This window comes from Leishmania donovani, chromosome 12, assembly GCF_000227135.1.
Source record: "Leishmania donovani BPK282A1 complete genome, chromosome 12".
Classification (NCBI taxonomy): domain Eukaryota; phylum Euglenozoa; class Kinetoplastea; order Trypanosomatida; family Trypanosomatidae; genus Leishmania; species Leishmania donovani.
This window is the reverse complement of record NC_018239.1, coordinates 466,352-476,263: the sequence shown is the minus strand read 5'-3', so window position 1 is coordinate 476,263 and position 9,912 is coordinate 466,352. Positions and strand designations below refer to the sequence as shown.

At 62.3% G+C, this 9,912-nt stretch overlaps 2 protein-coding genes across 2 annotated transcripts; both read right to left on the bottom strand.

The window, feature by feature from the left end:
• Nucleotides 1–1,280: 1,280 nt before the first annotated feature.
• LDBPK_120065 (uncharacterized protein) lies at nt 1,281–5,513 on the bottom strand (the record flags this gene model as incomplete). The annotated part of the gene is made up of 1 exon (XM_003859143.1): nt 1,281–5,513. One exon carries the CDS (start codon nt 5,511–5,513, stop codon nt 1,281–1,283), a length of 4,233 nt encoding a protein of 1,410 aa, XP_003859191.1.
• Nucleotides 5,514–7,197: 1,684 nt separating this feature from the next.
• Nucleotides 7,198–9,912, bottom strand: LDBPK_120070r (uncharacterized protein; the record flags this gene model as incomplete). The annotated part of the gene is made up of 1 exon (XM_003859142.1): nt 7,198–9,912. One exon carries the CDS (start codon nt 9,910–9,912, stop codon nt 7,198–7,200), a length of 2,715 nt encoding a protein of 904 aa, XP_003859190.1.

The following is a 9,912-nucleotide window of genomic DNA, read 5'->3' as shown; positions in this document are numbered from 1 at the left end:
GCTCTCCCTTCCAGAGGGCGGACGGTAGTGTGGCGCCTATGAAATCGTCGGCTGTGGAGGGCTTCGGGAATGTGCGGTCATCAGCACAGAGGGCGTGGCGCAGTCCGTGTGCCTTGCCGAGCACAACACTCAGCGGCACCACTCCACGTGATGAAGGGGAAGGCCGCCTCGGAAGCAGCCTTCTCGAGGCCAGCACGGGCGCCACCATCGCAAGACGCGTTCATGGTCCAGCGAGTTAGGCGAAGGTCTACGCTGAGCCTCCTCGGTGCCGTGATGGCAGCGCCGTCATCTGCCCAGCCACACGCGCACGCGTAGCGTCCACAAACGCTGCTCCAGTCACGGTGCCCGTCTGGTGTCGGACTGTGGTTGTCCTTTCCGAGCTGCGGAATGAGCGCGCAGCGGATATGTCCTTGATTTCGCAAGAGTGGTAGGATGGTTGCATCGAGATGCAACAAGTCGATCGATGGGGGCCCCTCTCACGTGGGCCGCCCCATGAGTGGGCTGTGATGCGGCACGGATCGAAGGACATGCAGTTGCCATGAAAAACGGCGAGCGACAGCGTGAAAGCTCACTCTGTTCAGAATGGCGAGTCGATGCGCAGCTGCGCGGGCGGCATTTCCTTCAAGCACAGCCGGGGAAGTCCTTGTACGTTAGAAGAATGCCAACGTGGCCTAAGCGCGGTGAGTCTGTAGGGCGCATGGTCGGGGAGGGATGTGTAGTTTTTTTTTTTGCTGTGTCCTTGCAGTGCAGTTGGGAAGCGGTGGTGTTGGTGGTGGTGAGCGGACGGCACCTCCGCACCGCACTAGAGAGAAGGGATGGAGAAGACACGCGCGACTTTTCATGACTCACTGTTCGTTTCGGTGCACCCGTCATAACACAAACGCCGTCCGACCCATCCACATCGGCCACACAGCGGCAGAGACTCGAAAATGGTGTTCATGCTTTTGTGCCGTTGGCGTGTCCTGCACTGCAGGTAGGAGAGCAAAAAAGGGTAGCGAAGGTGGTCGCACTTCCATCCCTTTTCCCATCTGCGAGACGTGGTGATCGGATGAATGGCGTACCGCCTCACGCTCATGCGCATCTCTTTGGTCAACGAAGACGGCTGCCCTTCCTGTCGTCGTCGTTGCTGCATGTAAGACAGAGTCGCCACACCAACCGAAACAAGAAAACAGCAACATGTGCCAGTCCACGTGCGCAGCCAACACTGTATGGGCCCCACGAACGCACATTAGCGGCGATGAAGACCCGCTTCCGACTGGGCTCCCCCGAATGCTGACTTGTCACACAGACAGCTTTGGGAGCGTCGCAAGCGGTGCCTCCTCGGCGTCCTCTTCCTCATCCTCACGGTAGCGTTTGCGGAGTGCCTCACCGAAGCTGTCGCTGCGCACCACCGGGGCCGTTTCGCCGTGTCCGACATCGAGCAGTGACTGCACCGATATAGGTGCCTCCGCCGCTGCGGACGTGGCGCTGGTGTGGGAGCCCATCAGAAACTCACAGCTGGGGGTGCCAGCGAAAGATTTCCGCGGCTCCTCAAGAAACGGATCGAAAGCGCCGCTGCTGAGACGGGGCGTGTCGCTCGCCACCAGAGTGGCGCTCGTGGTCGGCAGCTCGCGTGCGACAAACGCGGGAGAGGACGTCGAGGCGGCTGCACGGTGCACGTCAGGCTTGCACGTGGTGGCAGACACGGAAGGTGTCACGGCACTGCCGCCAGTGCTGGCAGTGGGCACAGGGCTTGCCCCGTGGATCGGTGAGGATGGAGTGCGCGCAGCACTCACACGCGATCCTGTCGGCGTGGTGTCATCCGCGAAGACACACTTGGCGGCGTCGCTCTCTTGAACAACAGAAACGGCGGTCGTCCTTGTCGCCGCAACGCGGGTGCGCGGCGGGGTGTGCAGCTGCGACGAGCCCAAGAGTGTGGCGGCCCCCGTGGCGGTTGCCGTCGAGGAGTGGGGCTTAGAGGTGGGAAGCGCCGCCTGCAGCTGGGATTGATGCTGATGGTGCGACTGCTGGGGGTTCGACAGCGACGTATGCCGCACCTGGTCAGCGGCCTTGACGGGCGTCACAGAGGTCTTGGCAAATGGATTGGCAAGCTTGCGCGAAAGAGCGGGTGCGCTGCTCCCTGTCGTTGGCAGAGTGCTCGTCGTCGTGCTCTGTGAGCTCAGCGACGCAGGCGGTGAGAGGGCAACTTCCTTCGCAAATGAGATGTGACGCCGCGCTTGTGAAGGCAAGGCGTTGGGGTCCGCCGTCGTCGCCGTAGACACCGCGGATGGTGACGTTGCGGTGAGGCTCGATGCTGTCGTTGAGGTTGGTCCGCGAAGGGGGCTCGTGCGGTTTTCAGTCTTCATTTCCTTCGACTCTTCATCCACCACCTCGACAGCGATGGGCGTCGGTGGCGCAGCCGCAGCACTGTCGGCAGGTTTCTCCCTCTTGTCCTGCGGCAAAATCTGTCCGAGCAGCTTGTGCAGCAGCTCGTCCTTCTTCTTGTCAGACGCGAGCTTCTCCTTTGCTGGCAGTCCGCACTTCCGCTTCTGCTTCGTCGCCATGCGCATCTCATACAGCGCCAGCAGCTTCGGGACCAGCTTCACGTGCCCGTTTGCGTTGGCCAGCTGCGCACACTTCACGACGCGGTCGTGAATCTCCATGAGCATGGCCAGCTCCATCGCCCGTGTTGTTTGCTGGCTCTTGAGCGCGCTGTCAAAGAACTGGAGCAGGTGGTGGTCGTGCACTTCGTCGTACTTGGCGATGTTTGCGCTGTAGAAGGTACTGTGCCGCTTGAGCTCGTCGCAGCGCAGCTGCTGGCGCAGCAGCTTGTCCCACCGCTCCAGGCCGTCCTCGCCCATCGTGCGAGTCAAGGGAAGAAAGAGCGGCACGAGCTCTGTGCTCAGCCCGCTCGCCGCCGCCGCCGGGTACGACGGGTCGTCGCGAGAGTAACGATACGCTAGCAGCGCGCTCTCGCTGACGCCGTACACCCAGAGCGCGTACGACTGATCCACCAGCGTGCGCGGGTCGTACACCGGGACCCACGAGCCACCCCAGTCCTCGGTGAACTGGCGCACCACACCGGCTGTGTCCACAATGTGTAGCAGGCCGTCCTCTGACCATCCAAGCCACTGCAGCTGATGCGTCGAGCCATCCGGCAGCTCCGTGAGCGGTACCGTGCGCGGCGGCAGCGCCGACGTGCGTGCGCCGACATCGATCACCTCCATCTGCAGCTCGCCGGTACCAGTGAGGCTGATGATGACCAATGGGTCGAAATCAGCCTTGAAACTGCTCATCAGCTTACGCGACGAGGTGCCGACCATCGTGACGATGCGCTGGGACTTGCTGAGCACCGCCAGCTCCAGTCCCGAGAGGGAGAAGATGCGCAGGTAGTGGCTCGTCGCGACTGCGACATAGCGGATACCAGCAGCCATGCACCGCACCGTCTCGCCTGGCAGCAGCGCCACACGCCACTCCGACTGCGCACCAAGGGGCGTAAAGGCGTGGTAGAGGACGGAGAGCCGTGGCGCCTCGTCCACGCTGCCCTGCGCCTCAGTCGGATCAGCCGGTAAAACGATGAAGGCGGCACCGACGGGACTCAGCGTCCCCATCAGGACGGTGTCCCGGAGCTGCAAGCGCACGGCAGGATGCGAAATGTCGTGGAAGTGGACCGTGGTGGCGTCGCGGCTGCAATGGATGTACCCAACAGAGTTGTAGGCCAGATAGCAGTTGCCCTCTTCCCCAGCTGGGGTGGCGCCGACTTGGAAGGAGTAGTCCTGCACCGCCGGCACGCGGCCGACCGGCAGCGTCGAGTCCCCACCGCGGCCCGAAGAGACGTTTGCCAAGTCGCCGTTTTCGTCGGTGTGGCCCTCCATGGAGAGGTCGTCGCCGAAGTGGTCCTCCTCGTCGTATGGAGCACAAGCCTGACCTCGTGCCCTCCTCACGTTATCGTCGCCGGGCCCGTCCTCTTCGTCGTCGCTGGGGGTCCCTTCCTCAGCCTCGTCGTCGAGAAAACGGCTGCGGCCGCGCTGCCGTTCCACCTCGCGCTTGGCATGTGCCAGCGCTACCTCCTCATCATCGCGCCAGCGAGACGGTCGCTCACTTTCGCGGCCATGCAGAGAGGCCCCGTCGCGCTGCAGGTCTACCACGATCTTCCCAAAGTCCTCTGGGGCGGCGCCGCTGTCCGAAGACGCAATGGACGAGGACGCCGACGAGGAGGAGTCGACGGAAGCCGTGCCGTCATTGCTGCCGTCGTCGATGAAGTCATCGTCACTCTTCTCCGTCTGCGCAGCGCCACATCCGCTCTTATCTGCACGGCATGCGCGGCGTTCGTGACGCATGCTCCGATTGTCCACTTTTCCCTTATCCTCCTGCTCTGCGATTCCCTCTGCATCTTCATCAGCGTTGCCCGCCATCGATGCAGTCGATGAGCCGGTTGCCGTGCCTGAACTCCACGCCTTTGGCGACGCTCGACGCAGCAGCGAAATGCGTCCGTCGGTGAGCCCAACAGCGACGTCTCCGTTCACTGGATTCACCTGTACATCGGTGACCACAGCTGTGCTGCCTCTGTCTTCGCCTTCAGCTGCCGCAACCACGACGGCTCCACTACTCGGGGTTGAGAAAGACGAGGTGTTGTAGCGCTCCGACATATGGCGCGACATGGCCAACGTCTTGCTGTGTACTTTCCCCACAAAGAGCCCATCGCGCGTCGCCAGCAGGCATGCCACCTGCGTCTTTGTGATTGGATAGACAAGCGCGCCGTGTAGATCAGTAAAGTGCCGATCATGCAGCCCCCCAATGGCACGCATGCGCGGCGCAGAGAGGCTGCTGTTGCTGTCACAGTCCTCCAGCGCGTAGACCTGCACCTCTGTGGATGTAGGTACCATCAGCATCAGCCCGCTGATAGCGGTGCGGCACCATGACATCCGGTACATCGCAGTGTCCTCTTTCTTCGCGGTGGGGGAAAGGACAGAGCGAAAAACAAACTGAGTCTTCGGTGTAGCGCCCGCCTCTGCCGGTGTTGTGGCGTGCGTCGGCACCACGCCGAGCTCCCCAGACGCGCTGGCCATGGCGATATACCGTCCACACGGCGAAACAGCCAGCGACACAAGCGGGAAGGGCACCACCAACGGAATAGTGCGAATCTGAAACTTGTCCTGCGACATGTCCAGGCAGCGCAGCGAGTCTCCCGCGATGTATAGCCGTCGCCGCTCGATGTCCATATGCATGCAACGCACTTCACCTGTGACCTGACATATCACGCGAGAGACAAGCTTGGCGCTGTCGGCGATGCTCTCGTGAAACAGTATGCGACCGTCACGACCGCAGCTGAGCGCCAGCTCGAGCGCGTCGACAAGCGCAACATCGGTGACAGCCCCGTCATGGCATCTGAAAGACCATAGCGCCGCCGCCGTGGGCCAGTGCTTCGTCGAGTAGAGCGAAACAACCCCATCCGCGCCGCCCGTGAGTAGGTGCTGCCCACCAATACTGACACGGGTTGCGCCGTGCGCGTGAGCGTCGCGAAGCGCCAACATGACGAGCACGAGAGAGAGAGAGTGAGAGCTGCAGGCGTGAGGCGACTTTGCCGCCAAAGGGGGCGGACGAAGAGGTGACGGCGACAGCCGAAGTGATCGCAGCGCTCGAGATAATCCGAAAGGCCACAGCAGTTCTTGCAGCCTGCGCGACGCGCGTCTGCGGTGCGAAAGGAGAGACGCTCGACGATGCGGATGGCGTTGGGCTACCGCAAGAAAGGCACACGGGAGCTGCGGTGTGCGGGGGTGAGCGTAAGTCCGCACACACGCAGATGGAAGCAAGAGCGGCAAGCCAGCAAATGCTTGCAGAAGAAAGGGGCGACGCGCCCTCTCGTGCTCCAGCCCTTCTTGTTCTTACTGTTAGCTATCTATGAAAGAAATGGTGTGTCCACAACCGATGTGCGGAGCGCTACGTGGTGGTTGTGGAGGGGAAGGGGGAGGGGCAATGAAGCGGCACGGCGTCTTGGAAGATGTGTTTAGACGGAGAGAGAGCGTCGAGGTTTGCTGTTCCTGTATTGAAAAGTTCGCTTGTGCGTAGCATGCGAGTGTCTGCGAGCGCTCTCCAGCTTGCACAGTTTGTTAAGGCCCAGCCGTCCGCTACTTCGATGTCGTTGCACCGTGTGTACGCTCTGCGAATTCTATGAGTACGAGAAAGAGTAAAAACGTCACGCGCACAAGGCCGTGCGCCACTGCTTGGGTGGGCACCAACAACGAGTTAGTGTGCGTCGGCGTGTGATGTGGTGATGGTGCGTGTGGTCTGCTCTGCACAGACCGCTGTGGCGGGAACCGGAACAGTGGGAATGAGACGTGAGCAGGTGCAGGGTCACTGTCCGAGTTTTGTGGGTTGCCGGTGGATGAAAAATAGCGAAAAGGTGAAAGCGGTGGCTGAAGGAGGATGGTGCACGAGAGCCAGCGCGATGGGGTAGCGCTGTATTACGTATGTGGACATCGAAAAGCGTCCGCATGCGTGCGCCTGTGCGTGTGCCTCTGCATGTGTCGGCAAGCACGACTCACAGTGCTCTGTACTTGCCCCGCACCGACACATGTGCGCAGCATCATGCCTGCGGTGATGCGCTTGGTCAACGATATGCGCCGAGGCAACGGCAAGGGAATCGGACATGACGAAGTCAGCGGTCGAGAAATAAAACCGATGGCAGACGAGGCTACAGATCCATACATACACGCGCCTAGAATGGCCCGCGCCTTTCTGTAAAACGCTTCACACATACATGCCTCATAGAGGCGGGCACACACTCACAGAGAGAGACAGACCGAGTAAACCAAGAGCAGCAACATAACAGCGCACTCGCGGCAGAGGGGGAGGAAGGGAGGTGAGAGGAGGAGAGACGGAGAAGAAGGGCAGGGGGACGATGCGGGAGCGAGATAGACAGTAGGCGGGTGCTAAAAAAAGGGTGAGCGAAACGCACTGAGAAGCACGACCACCCGTGAGACGCGCACACGAAGGTGCGTACACACGCATATCAGAAAGGGGAAAACACAAACACACAAAGAGCGACGCGTCACCGCAACAGTAGCACATAAAGAGAGAGAGACGGAGGAAGGGAAGCAGGAAAGGGTGACCAATCTCTCTTCAGGTGTGCGTTCTCTCAGTGAAGTGAGCAACCGCTGTGAGGGTGTGGGGGCGTTCAGGGGCAGGCGCCTCTCTGCTGAATTCCATCCTCGCACCTTAGTTCGTCGCACGTTGTCGAGCCCGTTGCAGGGCAGCTCGCACACGGTCTAGCGTCGTCGTGGCATCTTCCCCGCTGTCATCGCTGTTGGATGAGACGGATGAAGCCGACTCGACCAAGGGATTTTCAGGCGCGCCGGAGCGGTTTCTTATGGCGACTGTACGCAAAGACGAGGGAGGGGATGCGGCTGGAAGAGAGGGCGACGTTGTGATGAGCACTGCCTCCGTCGCCGCTCGGTGTCCTGCATTCAGCGCCGCTGCGGCGTGAGAGGGCTGCGTCGAGCCAACAGCAGGACCAGCCGCCACAGCGGACTCTTGCATTTGGCGAAGTTGCTGCACAACCTGCGCGTACTGGTGGCGCATTTCGGCGAGCTCTGCGCGAAGCCGCCGAACTTCGTCGTTCCGTGAGGGTGCCAGAGGCTGCGGGTCTGAGGAGTCACCGGCTTCCTCCAGAGATGCGGTTGCCCCGAAGTCTACCGACGTCGTGCCTCTCTCGGCGCCACGACGACCTTCTTCTCCGGCTGCCTTCAGTGTACTGTGTGCACCTGCCTCGTCGGATATAACCGCTGTAGTGGTGGGCGGAGGGATGCCCCCTGCTGGCGGTGCGCCCGCCTCGGACCGCGAGAGCGCTGGTGACACAACACTTCTCGACTGTGTCACGAGCGACGTGGGCAACGGGAACGTCGCGGGGGGCGCGAGAGCTCCCGCTGTCGAGTCCATCTCCGCCTCAGTCGCCGCTGAAGTGTTCACAGCGGCGGCGGCGGCGGCTTTGGTGCCCCCTTTTCGGGGCGGCACATCCACGCGCAAGGTTTCATACGCGTATATTGCGCCCGGAGGCTCCGCGGAAGCACTTGACGGCCTGTCGCCTTCACTCAGATTATCTACTTTTGTGGTCACGTCGATGGACAGAGATGTTGGCGCGCTCGGCGGTGCCGCAGGCATGTCATCCCCTGCGGTGTTCTGCCGCACGCGTCGTGCAGCGTCACCGTCAAGTGCCGTTTGGGCTGCGTGGTCGTCGAGGCGTATCTCGACTACGCTCGCGAGCAAGGAGCGCGGCGACACCTCCGCTGAGGTCGACGAGACCGACGCCGCCGTCGTCAAAGCCGCGCCCTCGCTCTCGAAAGGGCCATTCAGGTTATACTGGTGTGCAGCGTCGCCGCACCGCTCGCCGCCGCCGACCTTCGCGGCATAAGGGGAATTTGATGAGGAGTTGCAGTAGAGGCGGCGAGGAAGGGAGACCGGTGTCGTGCAGACCTCGGCAGTGGTTGGGTCGTTGTCCGTCTGTGTGCTGACCGTCACCAGTAGGCGACGAGCACTGACGGGTGCGCCGCCGGTAGCCGAGGACATGTAGCCGGCGCCGTCGAACGAGGACGCGACCGAGGCCGCCAGCGTGCTTGTTGCCGGGCTTGGGGGCCCGGAGCAGCGGCGCGGCGTCGTGCGCCGCCTACGCGGCGGCGCATACGCATCACTGTTGTTCAGCGGCGTGGCACTCCGGCTGCCCGACTGAGACAGGGGCAAGTCCACCCATACGGCCGCCATCATATTCGAGGCGATCCCAACGTGCGATGGCGGCAAGGGAACCGATGGGCGCACCGATGACGAAGCAGAGTGCACCGAGGAGGCGATGGAGGCAGTTCGCTCATGCGGGCGCTCGCCGGTGAGCGAGGTGCGCGGCGCACCGATTGCTGCGTTAGCAGCGGTGATAGGAGACGCAGCACGACTGGCAGAAAACGGAGGCGCTTCGTAGCCGGAAGCTGACACAGGCGGGACCCCGGAAGTGAAGGAGAAGGAGCGGCGCAGCGTGCCACACTGTACATGCCTCGTGGCACAGCCGACGCTGCGCGACGGCTGCAGCTGTACGCTCCCATCCATAGTGGTGAGGGCTAAGAGGCCGCCGCTGCCGCCGCTGCCTTTGCCTTTGAAAAGCGACTTCGAGGAGCGCGGGACACCACCAGTGGTGTGCGTGATGAGGACGTTAGAATCAAGGTTCTGCGCCGACGACGATCGGCGCGGGTGAGGGGGTGGGAGTGGTGTCGGAGATGCGATAAGCGTGCCCGAGACAGTGGCCATGAAAGGCGAGATGGTCGAGAGTCGCTGAGTTGCTGCAGCCTGCGGTGTCGCTGCCAGATCCCGGCAAGCCGGATCAACCCCAGCAGCGGGTTGTTGGCGTTGCAGCGAGAGCTGAGGGTTCTGTGGTGCGCAGCAGTAAGGATGCACGTCGCATGTAGCGGTGGGAACGGTCCCCACTGTGGCTTTGGCGGCAGCCGCACAGGAGCGCCACCACGCAACGTCCTGTGTGCGAGGCGAGCCACCATCGACATTCCCGTCGATGCGACCACAGGAAACCGCAGGAGCGGCGCCGGGCCCGTCACTGTCGCCAAACCGCCTACCACCGGCAAGAACGCTGGTAAAGCGCGTGTGCTCAGACGTCTGCACGCGCCGCGCCGCTGTTGTACCGGAACGTCTGTCGATCTCACCATGCGTGACGTGTCTATCATCTGAGCAGTGACGTGGAGGATTGTGGCGGTGATGACGGCGGTGGCGGTGCTCTTGACGGAGGTGATGATTGTGGCCCGATTCCGGAGCACGGGCGCCATCAGCGGCAAGGTCCGCGTTGCCGGATGAGCGCGATGAGCAATCAGAGGCGGAGATGAACGAGGAGGATGTCGCCGAGGAGCATGAGGAGGAGCGGGAGGGCAACCACGACGGTGGCAT